Source organism: Mustela nivalis, assembly GCF_964662115.1.
Source record: "Mustela nivalis genome assembly, chromosome: 7".
Taxonomy (NCBI): domain Eukaryota; kingdom Metazoa; phylum Chordata; class Mammalia; order Carnivora; family Mustelidae; genus Mustela; species Mustela nivalis.
In genome coordinates this window covers 126,060,990-126,078,970 of record NC_139026.1, presented here as the reverse complement: position 1 = coordinate 126,078,970, position 17,981 = coordinate 126,060,990, and the positions used below count along the sequence as shown (strand labels likewise).

At 37.0% G+C, this 17,981-nt stretch overlaps 1 protein-coding gene across 1 annotated transcript in view; it reads left to right on the top strand.

Annotated features, from left to right (window-relative positions):
* CUBN (cubilin) overlaps window positions 1–17,981 on the top strand; it is a 260,304-nt gene that overhangs the window by 27,484 nt on the left and 214,839 nt on the right. The window contains exons 15-17 of the mRNA XM_082742010.1: window positions 4,285–4,466; window positions 6,248–6,410; window positions 7,172–7,359. Of these exons, the coding sequence (XP_082598136.1) occupies window positions 4,285–4,466; window positions 6,248–6,410; window positions 7,172–7,359 (533 nt within the window). The remainder of the gene's footprint in view (window positions 1–4,284; window positions 4,467–6,247; window positions 6,411–7,171; window positions 7,360–17,981) is intronic.

Sequence of the window (17,981 nt, the reverse complement as noted above, 5' to 3'; positions counted from 1 at the left end):
GTTTGATCAAATTGAATTTAATGTTTAGGGAGACAAAAAGGATCCAATTTGGAGGTACTCAATGTCTATTTGCCTCCCTGTCATGACTGCAACATTGATTAGAGTGTTTTGATTTTCTCAGGTTGATCTTTCTATTAGAAAGCTACTCTTTTGCCCTTTCTCTAATGGCCTTAGCAACCCATAGGCTCATTGTTTAGATTAATTGGGGCTTTAAAAATGATGGCAGTTGAATTTTATCTTTTATTCTTTATTTATTATCTGGAATTCTTCAATGGAGTAGGCCTTTTCCATATCAACTATTTGGTTACACTCACATACAGATCGGTCAAGAAAGGTAGGATAGATGCTTGATTCTTCCCCCTATTTTTCTCCAGTATTCAAATTAATTACCTGGTTTCCTAGCTTTCTCCAGAATGAACAATTACTTGTTATTCTTTTTATTTCATTTTGGTTTTAGTACCAAATATGAACTCATATTTTATCATAGTTGATGTATTATAATCTAGTCTAGACTTTTTCTATGTTAAAATGTTCCATATTTGGCTAGTGGGAAAACTTTCAAGTTAGTTTCTGAGCCTCTTTGACCCTATTCTAGTTACCTTTGGAAACTTCCTTGCTTTCTGCCCTGAAAGATGTTCCAGGTTCTTCCTATGTATTTATTGTGTTGGGACAGGAACCAATTATTTCTCTGAAGAGTTGTACTCTTCTAATGGGAAATGGGATTTAAATTCTATAATCTGGGTAATAGGAATGGCTATTGCTACTAGATTGAACAAAGTCTATACATCTTTCAGTAGAAGGAACTAGAAATTTTTTTAAAATGCTACTTTTTAAAAAATGCTATTTTTTTAAAAAAGATTTTATTTATTTACTTGACAAACAGAGATCACAAGTAGGCAGAGAGGCAGGCAGAGAGAGGGGGGAAGCAGGCTCCCCACCAAGCAGAGAGCCCGATGCGGGGCTGGATCCCAGGACCCCGAGATCATGACCTGAGCTGAAAGTAGAGGCCAAACCCACTGAGCCACTCAGGTGCCCCTAAATATTACTATTTTTTAAGTAGAGCTCCAGCATGGAGCTCAGTGTGGGGTTCAAACTCACAACCCTGAAATCAAGACCTGAGCTGAAATCAAGAGTCAGACACTCAACCAACTAAGCCACCCAGGTGCCCCTATTTTTATTAGTTTTAAGGAAAAAGCATATCATGTATTCTTCATGATCTTCCAATATATTTGCATATTGAAATTAAAGTTTTTAAATTTTATATTTATACCTCTTCTCACTTCCAAAAATCCTGGTTCCTAGTGACATCAACATATTACCTACTTAATCCTACTGTATGAATTTTCAAAATAACAGTATTAATATTATTACTAATAATATGATAACTGAAAGTCATTTAGTATTCCTTGGCTATTCTTTTTTGTGCAATATATGTTGCACTCAAGCTCTGTATTCGAACTTTACAGTGTTTTAAAGCATCTTGGAATATTTCTCTTCTCCATCTTAAATTGTTAGTTCAACAGTTATTTCATTTTGTTTGCAACTTTAAAGATTTCACTTTTTGAATTTTATTGAATTTTTACTTTATAATTATGTAAAACATATTCATATTTCCAAAGCCAAATAAAAATTCATAATAAATTTAGAGAAGTCTAACCTTCACCCCTGTCCCTTCTGTCTTGTTCCTTTCTTTTCCGAAAGGAAACAATTTTTATTAGTTTTTGATTTACCCTTCCATTTAAAAAATATAAGCAGATAATCACATATGATCAAGTTTCCCCCCATTTTAAAAAAATGGTAGCATATAATATGCACTGCTGCTAGTTTGCTTTTTCACTTGAAATATCCTAGAAACTACTCCATAATGGGATCATAGTGTGCATTACATGGATATCTCACTCACTGCCTATTCAGTCAGCCCTCCCTTGATGAACATTTAGCTTGTTTCCAGTCTTTTGGAATTCCAAACTGTATTGCAACAGAATCCTTGGGAAGTTGTCTTATTGCATTTTTGCCAGTGTATCTTTGCAATAGATTTCTAAAAGTGTGATTACTTGGTCTAAAAATAAATGTCTGTATTTTTGCTAGACATTGCCATAATCTCTTCTGTAAGAGTTGTACTACCTTGTATTCCCATCAGCAATATACGAGAGTGCCTACTTCTCCATGTACCACGGATCATACTGATCATTTGTTTTTGGTATTCTGGATATGTATCATTCTGAGAGGCAAGAAATGGTATCTCAGCAAAGGTTTTACTTGTATGTCCCTTGTTATGAGTGAAACTGAACATCTTTTCCAAGTACAGAGGACTTTTGAATTTTTGCCAGTGAGCTCTTGATGTCTCTCTTTTTAGAAACTCTTCATATATCAGAGATGTTAATTCTTTGTATTATGTATTGATTTTTTTTTCACGGCACACCATTAACATTTTGGTTTGCTTATGATATTGTAATTTTTTTATCCATATAATAATTTAACTACTAAATTTTAGGCAACTCCTCTTCCTCTGAGCAACTCAGGTGTTTTCTTATTAGGAACAGTGAGAATCATGTAACTAATTTGTTTCATTGCCTTGGCAGCGGGACTTGTCTAAGTAACCTGCATAGCTGTGTAAATTGTATATCATGCATATCAGAAATGTCATCTATTTTATTTTTTTCCAATTTATTTTCACTGCAGCCTAGACTCTTATCTTCTCTGTTTTTCAATTTTACAGTAGTATTTCTCTTTAAATTTTTTAATTTAAATTCTAGTTGGTGAACATGCAGTGCAGTACTGATTTCTGGAGTAGAATTTAGTAATTCTTCACTTACATACAACACCCAGGGCTCATCACAAGTGCCCTCCTTAATCCCCGTCACCATCTATCCCATCCCCCACCCACTCCCTCCATCAACCCTTAGTCCACTGTCTGTTGTTAGGAGTCTTATGGTTATTTTCCCTCTCTCTCCTTTTTCTTTTCCCTTTTTCCCCCTTTTCCATATGTTCATTTGTTTCCTTTCTTAAATTCTACATGAGTGAAATCATTAGGTATTTGTCTTTTTCTGACTGATTTATTTCAGTTAGCATAATACACCTAGTTCTAGCCACATCGTCGCAAATGGCAAGATTTCATTCTTTTGGATGGCTGAGTAATATTCCATTGTTTATATATACCACATTTTCTTTATCCATTCATCAGTTGATGGACATTTGGGCTCTCTCCTTAGTTTGGCTATTGTTGATAATGGTGCTGTAAACATCGGGGCATGTGCCCCTTCGAATCTGTATTTTTTTACCCTTTGGATAAATAACTAGTAATGCAATTGCTGTATTGTAGGATAGTTCTGTGTTTAACTTTCTGTGGAACCTCCATATTGTTCTCTAGAGTGGCTGCACCCGTTTGCATTCCCACCAACAGTGCAAAAGGATTCCACTTTCTCTGAATCCTTACCAGCACCTGTTGTTTCTTGTGTAGTTAATTTTAGCCATTGGGACAGTTGTGAGGTGATACCTCGTTGTGGTTTTGAATAGTATTTTACTGATGATGAGTGATGTTGGATAGTATTTCATATAAGCCATCACAGAGTCTTTGTTAGATAAATGTGAATATTAATAAAGAAAAGATTCCTTCAGTCATTGATATACAACTTTAGGGGGTTGGTGGGGGGTAATTAATGAAGTGGTAGCGGCATGGGTGTCACAAAGCCTGGCCCCGCCTCTACCTCACTCCATTCCTGGTCAAGGCAAGTGGCTCCACCACCCATAGACGTTTGATTTTATTCACTTATAAAATGAAGAGTTTAATTATATTAGTGTTAAAAATCTTCTCAAATGAAAATTACATAGCACTTGACTATTCTAATGTATAAAATAATCTGGTTTGTTGAATGACATGGGGTAATAGAAGTTCCAGAACTTTTTAAGAGTTAAGAAGAACTTTTTAAGAACCAGAAGTTTTAAAAAGTTATACAGAAGTTAATCTCTTTCAAAGTGAAAAGAAGTGTTTATCATCTCATCCCTCAGACAGTTCAGCACTGTATTTTAAAATCGTATCACCATGTGATAGCTGATAAGCACAGAGCACAATGCAGGAGTGACTCATTCATTTATCAGCTAATATTCCTAGATTTATAACTGTATCAAACTGGAAAAATGAAAGCCTTGTTTAATTTATGAGGGCATCCCAAATAGCACACAGTTGTTTCAACAAAGCTTGTCTTCTTGCAGTAAGGGCTATGATAACTCTACATAAATTATAACTTGTATACAATATAAAGTTATTTTTTCCTCTTATTTTAGAGTGTGGAGGTGTACTGACGGGTACTTATGGTTCGATTAAATCTCCGGGATATCCTGGAAACTATCCTCCAGGAAGAGATTGTGTCTGGAAAGTAATAACCAGTCCTGGGCTCTTGATAACATTTACTTTTGGGACCTTGAGTCTGGAGCACCATGATGATTGCAGCAAAGATTATCTTGAGGTAAACAATCATATTTGGATAGAACATGTCATGACCTGATTGGAACTCAGGGAAATATGGTTTGGTGATACTGTGGATGACTATAATTTTCTAGCAGTAGTTAGATATATTCTTCAATAGGCAGCTGATGTCTTAAGTCTTGTTAATTCCTTATTCTTAATTGTGTCAGCTTGTTGGTTCTTCTAGGTTTTGTTTGAATCTGGGAAACAGACTGCCTTACTGTTCTATGTCACTTCCTGGAGCCCAGTCCCCTAAGGAGGGAATGGAAGAATTAACAAAAGAAACAGTAATGGTTATCTTTTCCAATGCAGAATCAAGACTTCAGTTGTCTAGGGTAATTGACCCATTATTTCACAAGCTAACTATAGTGCTCTGTGAAGAAAAATAATAGCAATTGTGTTGAAATTGATTGCTAGTGGGTGAGCTTAGAATATATTGATAACTGTCATTGGGAGAAGAGAAGTCTGTCTGTGCCTCTCCTGCTTAACATTAGTAAAAGATTAAAATACAGAAGAAGAAGAAGAAGAAAAAAAAAAAAGCCCTTGTGTTTATGGGTATATCAGAAATGCTGCTCTGCATTTGTAGACTGAAAAGATCATTGAGAAGATTGAGTTCCTATGTTGCTCCTGTCTTGTTTGTCTCCATAAATCTTAGTAGTCCTTGCTGTAGTGATAAAAGACAATATGCTTTTCTAAGTCCATTAGAGAAGAATGGAGTGCTATGGAATTATTCATTAAGGATAGAAAGGTGCGGCTGTCAAACAGGGATCTCCACAAGTTAAAGTCATTAGTAATTTAGCAGTTGTAATGGATTTGAAACCCTTGGGAGTGACTGGAAAAATCTACCTCTCCCTGAAAATTTTCAGCAACATAATCTTTTAAATGTTAACAGTAGCATGGATTTTCCATCAAATTAAAGTTAGAGGTCTGTTTTTTTTTTCCACTCCCACATTAATTCCTGAATATACGTGTAATAGAAAGTTATCAATCATTCTGATAATATTGAAATGCCTCTCATTTCTCAATGATATTTCGAGGAAGTAGTTAAATATAGGAATAAAATACTGCTATCCCAGAACTTTGCTGCTGATAGAAAAAGTAATTTGAGTGGGCCAAATTGGCCATGTTAAAATAGCACTGATGTTTGGTGTTCTAGGTAGTACAGAACTTTCAGTTACAACTGAATTATAGAGGGGTTAATATGATTATTTAAGAGATTAAAAAATCAACAATTAAAAAGGATTTCTTAGGTCATATTGTCATTATCACGGTACTCAGTTACTATTAGGATTGCACCTCTAAAACACATTAAACTGTCTCTATGTTGCGTCAACCTGACTTCACTTCTCTCTACCTCTGACCCTTCTGAACACCTAGACCAAGTTGTGAATCAGTCGACACTGTTGGTATTCTTTCTTCCATCTTCTTTGCATATATTTATTTCCTCCTTCTTAGTTACTAGGAATTTATCATTACAAAACCAACATCTAGGGGGGGGAAAACTAAGGAAATTAAACATTGAGAAAGGTTCATGAGAAAATTTCAAATTATACGCCAAGGCTTGGAATTAAAGTTTGGACAGAGATAAGGTATTAAGAATGGTGGGAGGCGGAGACTTCCCTTTCGTGAACCCCAACTGAGTATTGGGTATATAGTGATGGGAGAGCCTCTGAGAGCCATCAGTTTCCAATCACAGCTTTTTTGAAGTCAATGTACAAAAGGACTGAGGTTTGTCAAAATCTGACCCTTTTGTGCTTAGTTATTCTTTTGTTTTGTTTTTAGATTCGAGATGGTCCTTTGTATCAGGACCCTGTTCTTGGGAAATTCTGTACCACTTTCTCTGTCCCACCACTCCAGACTACAGGTCCCTTTGCCAGAATTCATTTTCATTCCGACAGCCAGATTAATGACCAAGGCTTCCATGTCACCTACTTAACGTCACCCGGTAAGTAACCTGATCATTGGGAAAGCACGTGGACGTGAAGGACAGTGCCATCTTTTTATGCTTAGAGCTTGTATTGATACCCTAAAACAAACGAACAAACCAATGACAAACAATAAGATACTCTAAGATTTTTACTTTAGGGCTTTTATTTTTAAATATATCATTGAGCCCTGATGAGAATTCACAGAAAAAACAACTTTCAGGTTTCAATATCAGGAAAAGTAACCATGAACATCTTTTCACAGGCCCCCTTTCTTCATTTGCCCTGGCCTCAGGCTGAATCTAGAGCCAACCTTCTGTAGACTGAGGAGTCTCTACCCACTTTTGTGCATGTCAACTTTCCCTTGAGCACACCCTGCTGTTCGATGTTCATTATTCCTTCAATTATATTCCATTCTCTAGTCCTATATTTTATTTTGTAACATATATTTTATAAGCTACCCCAAATCTTTTTGGAATGAAGGAGAGCCTAAAGGTATTTAGGCTACATTCTAAATGTAGAAGAGGATGTTAGATGGGAAGTTAGATCACACATGTCTGGATCTATTTCTTTAGGCACTACATGGATGTCCGACAAACACACGTCAAACTGAAAACATAATTAGAGACATAGACCTAATGTTTTTATTCACAGGGTGAATAAAATGGATATATGATTGTGTGTGCATGTGTGTCAATTTTTAAAGATTGTTTCTAATGCCTGACGGTCACAGGAATGGCCACTCACAGGACCTTTCCCTTATCTTCCCTGTGCTCTTTAGCGGATCTGCATTGTGGAGGAAACTACACAGACCCAGAGGGTCTTCTGTCTTCTGACTTGTCTGGACCTTTCACTCACAGCAGACAGTGCATCTACATTATAACGCAGCCCGTAGGAGAACAAATACAGATCAACTTCACCCATGTGGAGCTGGAAGGCCAGAGTGTCTGTTCCCTGAGCTACATGGAGGTAACTTTGACTTGTCCATGGCCCTTTCATGACGTTAATCAACATTTTTGTATCCTATAGTGTAGTGGTTGTACAGCCAGCAGCATGTGGATTCCCTGGGTGATCTGGATGTTAGAAATCCAGTTCTGTCCCCTATCCCAGACCTACTGCATCAGAACCTCTACGGACATGCTCAGCAATCTGTATTTTAACAAGCTCTTGGCCTCTCCCGAGTCATTCTGACTCAGGCTATAGTCTGAGAACAACTGTTCTAGAGAGTATGAAAGAATCTGCCAAAAATAGATCTATAGATGGTGAAACAGGAGATTGGTAATGAAATAGCAAAGGACAAAAATGAAAGCTGAGACTAGGAACTCATAATAATGCCTAATTATAAGCTATGAAACTGATCCTTAATAATTGAGGTGAATGCAAATAGGAAAGACTAATGAGATTTACTAATAAGACATAGTTTTCATAGACTGTCCAGGAAACTCATCCCAGAAAAGTAAAAGGATTTGCCCAAGTGAACTAGCTATTTGGTGGCAGAGAATTAAGGTAAAGCATTGGGTAACCCTTGTTTCAGAGTGTAGGTTTTTTCCTTTCATTAGGCCTGCATGCTCTCTTTCAAAAAACTTTAACTCTGATTTAAGTGTGTGTAATGATTGTAATGTGAAGACTATCTGAAACAAAAAGGCACTTTTGTTTGCCTGGCCTGGTATTTCCTTTGCTTAATTATTGGTCAAGCCACAAATTAGAGTATTGAGAAAGAGAGACAAAACAGTATTTGTTGGGTACAATCATTTTATATAAACTCAGAGAGGCACTGCGATTTTGTTTGCTCGTGTGTTAGACCCAATTTATTTTTCCAGGAAAAACCTATGTAACCTCTTGCCCTCTTCCCTCCTTGATATGTATAGTAGAGAAACAGAGAATTTTAGTGTAAGAGTTGGACTTAGGTGTAAAATGAAGTACATTGAGCCTGGTGCCACAGTAATAGTTATTAATATTTAGTTTAGTTCGGATACACATTACCTTGGTTTCAAGTGTACAACATTGTGATTCAACATTTATATACATTGCAAAATGATCACCACATTAAGTGTATTTACTGATATGTAGCCATACAAAGTAACAGTTTTTTTCTTGTGATGAGAACTTCTAAGATTTACTTTTATAGAAACTTTTAAATTTGCAATACAGAATGATTGATTATAGGCCTTGTGTTGTATATTACATCCCCATGATGTTGTTTATTTTATGACTGAAAGTCTGTAGCATAATGCTGATAAGGTCCATCCATATTATTACAAAGGATAAGATTTCATTTTTTTTCATAGCTGAGTAATATTCCATTATAGATACACAAATACCACATCTTCTTTATCCATTCATTGATCAATGGATACATAGGTTGTTTCCATAAGCTGGGTATTGTAATAATGCTGCAATGAACATAGAGGTGCATACATCTTTTTAAATCAGTGGTTTTCTTTTCTTTGGTTAAAGAGTAGGAAGTGGAATTACTGGATCATATTGTAGTTTTATTTTCATTTTTTGAGGAAGTTTTGTGTAGTTTTCAATAGTGGTTACACCCCCACCAAAAGTGCACAAGGGTTCCCTTTTTACCATATCTTTGCCAACATTGTTATTTTTTGTCTTTTTGGTAATAGTTATTCCCACAGGTGTGGTTTTAATTTGCATCACCCTCATATTAGAGATGCTGAGCATCTTATCATGTGCCTGTTGGCCATCTGTATATTTTCTTTAGAAAAATGTCTACTCAGATCCTCTGCCCATTTTTTAATTGGATTGTCTTTTGTTGTTATTGAGTTGTATGATTTCTTTATATGTTTTGGATGTTAACTATTTATTTGATGTGTGATTTACAAATGTCTTCTCCCATTCATCAGGCTGCCTTTTTGTTGTGTTGACGGTTTACTTCAGTTTGTAGAAACATTTTAGTTTGATATAGTCTCATTTGTTCATTTTTGCTTTTGTTGCCATTGCTTCTGGAGTCAGATCCAAAAAGTTACTGCTAAGACCAATATCAAAGAGCTTTCTTCCTATGTTTTCTTCTAGTCTGTATGGTTTCTGGTCTTACACCAAGTCTTTAATCCATTTTGAGTTAGTTTTATGTATGGTATAAGACAGTGATCTAGTTCCATTCTTTTGCATGTTTTCTCAACACCATTTATTGAAGAGATTTCCTTTCCCCGTTGTGTATTCTTGCCTCTTTCATTGTAAATTAATTGACATATGTAGTTGGGTTTATCTCTGGGTTTTCTGTTCTTTTCCATTGATCTCTACGTCTGATTCTCTTGCAATACTATACTGTTTTAATTACTCTAGCTTTGTAGTATAGTTTGAAATGAGGGAGAGTAATGCCTACAGCTTTATTCTTTTTTCACATGATGGCTTTGGCTATACAGAATCTTTTGTGGTTCCCTACAAATCATAGGATCGTTTGTTCTCTTTCTGTGAAAAATGCCACTGGAATTTTGATAGGTCTATCATTGAATCTGTAGATTGCTTTGGGTAACCTGGACAATCTAACAGTATTAATTCTTCCATCCTATGAGCACAGAGTATCTTTCCATTTATTTGTGTCTCCTTTAATTTCTTTCATCAATCAAAGTAAGTTTTCTGCTTCTTTCTGTCTCTCTTTTTTCCCTGTGAAACCCCTGTAATGTGAATATTACTCTGTTTGATGATGTCCTATATGTTCCTTAAACTAAAGTTATTACTATTTTTTTTCCTTTTGCTGCTCTGTTTGGAAGAGTTCCACTGCCATGTCTTCCAGCTCACTGATTCTCTCTTCTGCTTGATCTCATCTGCTGTTGAACCCTCCTAGCATATGTTTCAGAGCAGTTATTGTGTTCTTCATTTCTGTGGCTTCAGTTTGGTACTTTCTCATATTTTCTATACTTTAGTTGAAGTTTGCACCATGTTCATTCATTCTTCTTCAGAGGACCATGCTTTGAACTCTTTATTGGGTAAATTCTTTATCTTTGTTTTATTATGATGCCCCCCCCCAAGGGTTTTATCCTGTTCTTTCATTTGGAACATATCCCTCTGTCTCCTCATTTTGCTTATCTATCTGTGTTTCTATGTATGTATAAGATATAACAGCTATTTTCCCAGTCTTGGTTGGGTGATCTTGTGTAAGAGATAAACCCTATCATTTAACCTTGCCCTAAACCATTGTTGTCTCTCAAACCTTTATGACTGGCTAAGCAGCCTGATTTTTCTCTTGGTAGGTCCCAGGTGTTGAGGGTGTGCCAAGACCTGTGAGTGTTCCAGAGGGGGTGGATATCGGTCAGCACCTAGGTTCAGGCTATTTAGAAGCTAGACCCTCAGGCAGCAGCTCTTAAGGTATGAAAATATATATAGTCCTGTGGGACCTCAATTATGGACACTGCTGGCTCTAGTCCAAATGATCTAGATGTGTCTGCTTAGCAACAGTTGCAAATTTCAAGGCTTGAGACAAGTGAATGAACTATTTTCTGGGAGGTATTGGTGAGCTGTAGTGAGATCAAATAAAAAAGATGGTATCCCCCAACCTATGCTTCCTGAGAGCACTTCTATAACCTCTACATATGTGGTAATCATGAAGTCTGTCTCCCCAGGCCAAAACCCCATATCAGATAGATAGGACTTTTTCACAGCAAAACTGGAAATGTGTTCCAGTCTGCTGTCTATGCAGTACCCTGGGAGTGGTAGCCTGCCAAGAATGTTAGGATGCAGGTCTAATCCACCTTGGCCACATGAACCAGATGCTCACAGGGCATTCTTTGTATGGACTGTGTTGGCTGGCTGGCTTTGGTGGTGTCACTGTAAAGCAGCATGCAGGGGTGGGGCATTCACTAGGCTGTCACTGGCAAGGTTAAGGTGGAGTGGCACATGGGGAGTAGGGTGCTCTCCCAGCTGGTGGGCTGCATATAGTAGTGGTACAGGGAGAGGGGCACTTGCTTGGCTGGCTTAGATGGGGTCATGGAGTACAGAATATAAAGGCTGGGTATGCCTACCAACACTAGCAGGTTAGAGGGAGAATGCCAAAAATGGTACCTACCAGTGTCTCCATCCCCAGAGGGAATCCCTATAGATGAATCTCTGCCTCTCCTTCCCATTTTGGTGTGGCACTTTTATCTTTTGTTGTGAAGAAGCTTATTCAGGTAGTTTTCAGTTCTTTATCAGAGGGAATTTTTCTACATGTAGCTGGAGATTTGTTGTGTTCATAGGAAGAGGTCAGTTCAGGATCTTGCTATATTGCCATCTTGAACTGCCTCTCTGGATTTAGCAATATATTTTTTTAATCCAGAGATTGTTGTCTCAGAGGGTGATGTAAACGTGTATATTCATTCAGCTTGTTTTCCAGAATATCCCATAAAATACATTAAAGTTTTACACTATGGAGCAATTTCAGATATTTTTATATAAATAAAAATTAAATTTCCACCATCTGTTTTTTAACTTTAAGGGTAGAAGAAAATAGCTCACACTTAGAGAGTACTTACTATGCACCAGGTGCTATTCTAAGACTTTAAAGTACTGTAATTAAGTAGATAACGATTATTGTCTTTCTACTATCTGTTGGATGTGGTACCATCTTTGACATGAGTTAATTCATTGAATCCTCACAAAAACCATTATTATTCCTATTTGAAATGAGGAAACTGAGGCTCAGAGAAATTGTCTCTTGCTCATGGTTACATGTCTGGGGAGTAGGAGAGCTGGAAATTGAATTAGTTTCAGTTGTACTGTTCTCTGATAAGAACAGAGACACAGTTGTGTAGCTAAGACTGCAAAAGTTGGCTCACCTTCCATAGGAAAGAAGCCCTTGTGAGTTTCCCAATTCCATATCTGGCTCCCTGGTCACAGGACCATAACATGGAACCATGCACAATGCTTTTCTGAGACAGGTAACACTAACTCTAATTTGTAGGGAAATCTGCATACCTTTGTATTAGATACTATGTAGGATTCTTATGGCTCTAAGGTGTCGCCAAAGCATCTGGAATGATTTACCCTCTCTGTCCTTGCACTATGTTCTAATTGAATTTCAGTAAGAAGTTATATGAACTCCAAATCATTATGAAAAGTTATTAAAAAAATAAAGCATTGGGACATTTAATTTTGTAAAACAGAATAGGAGAATATTATGTGGCCAGAATGGGATTAGAGTTAATTTTTCTAAGTGCTTATTTTTGCCCAGTCATTTGATGACTGTATAACCTTGAACAATTTTTTATCTGGATGCTTCAGTGCCTTCTTCTACAAGATACCCTACCTGTTCCTTCAAACTTCGTGAATATAAATCAAGACAGTGAATGATAAAAGAAGCTTAAAGTATTAAAATATTATAAAAATGCAAGGTTTTCCTAGGCCAGATAGATTTCCAACTCCTGCCTTGAACTTATCAGTTCAGATAGAGCTGGTAAGACCCTTTCATGGTTTGCCATTGAAGTATTGACATTCTGATGTGCACACACACCCATAAAGTCTTGATTAAATTTCCCTCAGAAGTTGTTGATGGAGACAATATAAGAGCACTATTAGGAGGACAGGACATGTATCGTGATTTGAATAATTGAAAAGATTTTCTCTAATGTCCTTGACCATCCTAAAGGAGTACAATCGATTTGTAGAATTTTAGTACCAGCAAGGGTCTGAGAGGTCATCTAATTTAAATCCTTAATTTTACAAATGAGGAAATTGAGGTCACAAAGACCAAACTCTAGTTAGTTATCAGAATAGGATTTATTTTTTTATTTTTTTTTTTAAAAGATTTTATTTATTTATTTGACGGAGAGAGATCACAAGCAGACAGAGAAGCAGGCAGAGAGAGAGATAGAGGGAAGCAGGCTCCCCGCTGAGCAGAGAGCCCGATGCAGGACTCGATCCCAGGACCCCGAGATCATGACCTGAGCCGAAGGCAGCGGCTTAATCCACTGAGCCACCCAGGCGCCCCCAGAATAGGATTTAGATGTACCTACGTGGGATGCTAGATAGACATATGCTGACTTCTACCAATTTCTTGCCAATACCTCATATCTATCTATTGGGATAATCTGTAAACTGAGCCCCCCCTTTTTTTTTCTAAGTATATCTACTGCTTTTCATGTTCTTCAGATAGTGGGCATGGAAGAAAGTGATTCTGGAACCAAATTCAAATGGCATTATTATGACTCAAAATACTGCTCTCTGAAATGGTGATTTCATTTTTAAAAGGTATACCTAAAAAGTGAATATTTAAATAAAGGAATAAAAAAAAAGAGTCATGGTACTTCAGATGCACTGGTGGTTTAGAAATCAGATGGCTTTTGCCATTTATTAACTCTATTTATAAGAGAGAAAAGACCACCCAAAATTTTAGGAAGAGTGAAAAGTGAGAGAGGGAATTCTAGAGAGATCTGGGAGAATAATAACAAGAAATTTTCTTTTGAATGAATATATGCATTTCTAAAAATCCTACATCTTCTAATTATGTGGTTCCAGTTGTCTTGTTCCCATGAAAATCTATCCTTTAAATGGAGATATTTAAATAAAGATACTATTGCCTACTATATCTTTTTCATGTATCGTATTTTTTGAAAGATTTTTTGCTCAGTAAGAGAGCTCTGTAAACATTTTATTTGAGAATAAAATTTAACTACAGAAGATAATAAATGTGGTATTGCCCAGATCCAGTTGTAGCATATCTATATTTTTCTTTTTATATTATGAAGCACACATTTATGCATTAATTCTTGGATTTATATATCTCTTTCAACTAAACTTCTGCTTCTAGAAACTCACATTGCCCATGGGTGATGTAATGTGGCCAGTAACAAAAGAATGAGTATAGCAAGAACAGATCAACTGTTAGTTCATCTGTTTTTGTCTAAGAGAGCTTTTAAATTGTATAGAACAAATCAATGAATGGTACAGAAGCATCTTTCCAGAATAAAAAGCAGCACCTCTCATTAATATTTCATAAGTGATTTAAGCCCTCAGAACTCTAAGTGAAGGACACATAAAGAAGTAATGAAAGTTTAATTTTTAATCCCAGGGAATCCAAGTAGTAGTCTGAATAATAATTTTAGAAGTCTATATAATGCTAAGGCCAGGGCTTGAAATGAGATGTAGAAAGAAATGAATAGAATCTCCTTGACCAATCCTGAATCATCTGACCTCTTCCTGCTAAGGCTTCTGGTAAGTGGAAAGGGAACCTCATAAGAGAGACTAATAAGGGAAGGGCAAGGAGAAGTGCCTTCTGGGGAAATAGGAGAGCTTCTGGGGAAGTTGTTCCTTCTTAGAAGGAGAAAGCAAACAAAAATAAATGGCATAGAAAAGTAAGCTACGTTAAATTTGGTGTCTGAAATATGGGGAATATGTACTACTCTGTGTCATTGAATGACAGATGACTTCTTGCTAATCCAAGCAAATTCACAGAGCAGAAATTACACACCTATCTCTTTACAATGTAAGGAAACTAGAAGTCATTAATAAAAAATTTTTAATATCCAAATACTTGGAAATTTATAAACTCTCTCCTAAATAGTTACTGGGTTCAGGAAGGAAATAGAACATGAAATGAAAGACAATGTAGAAAATAACAAAGAGGAAATGCTAGATAGATATCAAAATCTATGAGACGTGATGAAACTCAACTTCCAGGTAAAATCTTCAAAATTTTAAAGAAGGAACTAAAAATTGGAAACATAGGAGAGGATGACAAGCTGAAACACTGGAGATCTATCTTCCCTCTGAACCTTTTATCTGAACCTTTTAACCTCCCTCTCCTCTTTCCTGGTACTCCTTATCTCAGTGCTCCCAGCTGGCCTTGCACAGCATTCCTACATCTCCACACATCTTTAGATATAATCAAATTCACAAAAGATTTCCTTTTGCTTTTCTTAGGCATTGATGCTATTCAGCTCCAGCCTTGGAATGGTTGAGGGAGGGCTATGACTTTTGGTCTGCTTGAATATATTTGTTATCCTCAAAGGGACATGCTAGTTAAAGTCTCATGGCTGGGACTCACTAAATAGTTTTTAAGAATAAAATTCAAATGGCAGAGAAAGAATAAGACCTCTGACAACTGAAACTGGAATGTTAATTGCAGCAAACAAACATACCAGTGGAGGCTGAGGATTGAGGATTATTTCCAGTTAGGCACATGTTGACATTAATTTTAGTTCAGAGAAATATCTTTCAGAGATGACCAGAAAAGGGGGCAATGGAATGATGTTCAGTAGTTTGCATTCTTCAGCATATTGGATCTGGAGTTTTGGCAGAGGTTAGAAACACTCAGTTAGTTTCTTAGCTCTGTTGTCAACACAGTCTTTCCACAATTCCTTGGCCATCCTGATCTTTTGTAATGGAGTGGCAAAATATGCCATTGCTCAGGTGAAATAATTTTATTGGTTGGTGTAGTGGGAGCCAGGGAAAAGACTGAGATGGTAGCCCTACCTCGTTACAGAGGTGTGAGAGATTTACAGAACAGATCCTTGCTCTGTGTAAAGGAGCTGCATGCTCATAGGGGAGACTACAAACCCAATGGGACAAGTGAGCTGCAGAGGCTATAGGGAAGGGCATCTATCTAGAGTGCCACAAGCTACTCAGAGGAATCAAGAGGATGGCCAGTTCTCTCTGCTATAAACACAACACTGCAGGGAAACATTGAAGGGCTTCAACTCTCTCTTGAATCAAGGGCAAGATATTTTACACCAGTGGGCATCAGTTTCCCTAATCTGTAATAGGAATAGTAGTATTAGACTTTTCAAAAGAATTAAAAGGGGTTATCCATTTGTTTGTCTATTTATTCTCTAAGTATTTGTTGAACAACTTAGATGCCAGGCACTATGTTAGGGGTTGGGTGTGTAAAATAGACAGATGTTAAACAAACAAGCATGCAACTGTGTTGGGAAATGCATTTTGAAAGAAAGAAAGAGTCCTTTCGAAGAAAATAACAGGGCTAATGACGTTAGTTGAATGGTCAGAGGTAGCTCCCCCAACGACAGCACAATGAGTCTGAGAATTAGAAGGAGTTAGCAATGCAAAGAGTCAAGAGAAGGAGGATTTCAACTGGAGATGAATTGAGAAAAAAAAAAATCTCGACAAACTCAAAGAATTGTGAAGAGCCTAGTGTATCTGGAATCGCAAAGGAGAGAAAGAAAGAAACAAGATTTAGGCAGGAGCTAGACCTTGTAAAGTCTTTGTAGATGAACATGAAGAACCCAGATATACTCAGTGCAAAGGGGAACAAGTAGAATGTTCTTAGCACAGAGCCCAGAGCACCAGTCATTGGTTACTGAAGGTTAACTTGAGGTTGATTCTGACAGTGATGCTGGGGAGAAGAGAAAGGGAGGAGAGGGTATCATGATGGAGTCTGCCATCATGTAGGTTCACACTTCTCGGTAAAACTAGACAAGGATTCCTAATTTTGGAAAAGCAGATTTTTAAAAGTATTGGATAAATTATAGGTTTACTGATAGAGATATCAGAAGAGGCACTGTTTCGTGAGGCATAAAGTGCTTTAAAAATTTATCTCTGAAATCATGAAACATAATGACAATAACATAAGGAAATAATATAAAAAGTTTTAGAAGATTTTATTTATTTGTTTATTGAGAGAGAGAGAGAGAGAGAGCCTAACCAGAGGGAAGGGCAAAGGGAAAGGGAGAGAAGAATCTTAAGCAGACTCTGGCCCAGTGAGGAGCCCGACGAGGGTCTCCATCTCACAACCCTGAGATCATGACCTGAGCTGAAATCAGGAGTTGGGTGCTCAACCGACTGGCCACCCAGGAGCTCCAAGGAAGTAGTTTTTAATCCCTGTGTGGCTTCTCTCATTACTTACCCTCACCGTTTATTGTCTTAATTGAAGTGGGGCCACATCCCCCTCCTATGTACCCAAATTAACCCAAGACTAGTCTGCATGATCCAGTCTTTATTTTGCTCAGGGGCATTTCCACCTGAAGCTCACTTCACAGGAAGCTACACGTTAAACATTGCTGTGTGGGAGGCTTCTGTCTTTAGCTCTTGGTTGGACCAGACCCATGGTCTAGCATATTTGGTTTGCTTTGAATTAAAGTTTAATAATTTAAATAGATGTTTGGAATTGTTATATAAAAACAAATCTGGATACATAGCAGATACAAACAAACAAGCACATGCATTAAGATGGGGCTTTGGGACCTGATCCATTCCAGATGTTAAAGCTTACTGCTGTCTAGGCTCTAGAGCTCACACTTAAATTTCATATGAACTGTGTTTTTCTGGTCTTGTTTATTTTAACTTTCTCTACAGGAAATAGTTCCTTTGTAAGAATACTGTTTCTGTTGTTGTCTTAATAAATAGTATATCTTCAAGAACTAGTTCAGTCTGATTAATGCAAAAGTCAGAAGCCATCTGGGCTGTTCCACAGGCTAATGATCATGGGCCACAGGCTATCTATTGCTTCTCTGGACCTGAAACAACCAGTGTTAGATGGATAGAGACACTGGAATTTTGAAGTAGCCCTGGTCATTTCTTTGCAAATGTGATCCAGTATAAAGAACGAACTTGATGTCATGCCTCTATAAGTGACTATGGTATGGCTTCACCTGACTCGTTAAGAAAAACTCCTTGTTAATATAAACCAGGTTTAAATACAAATCATC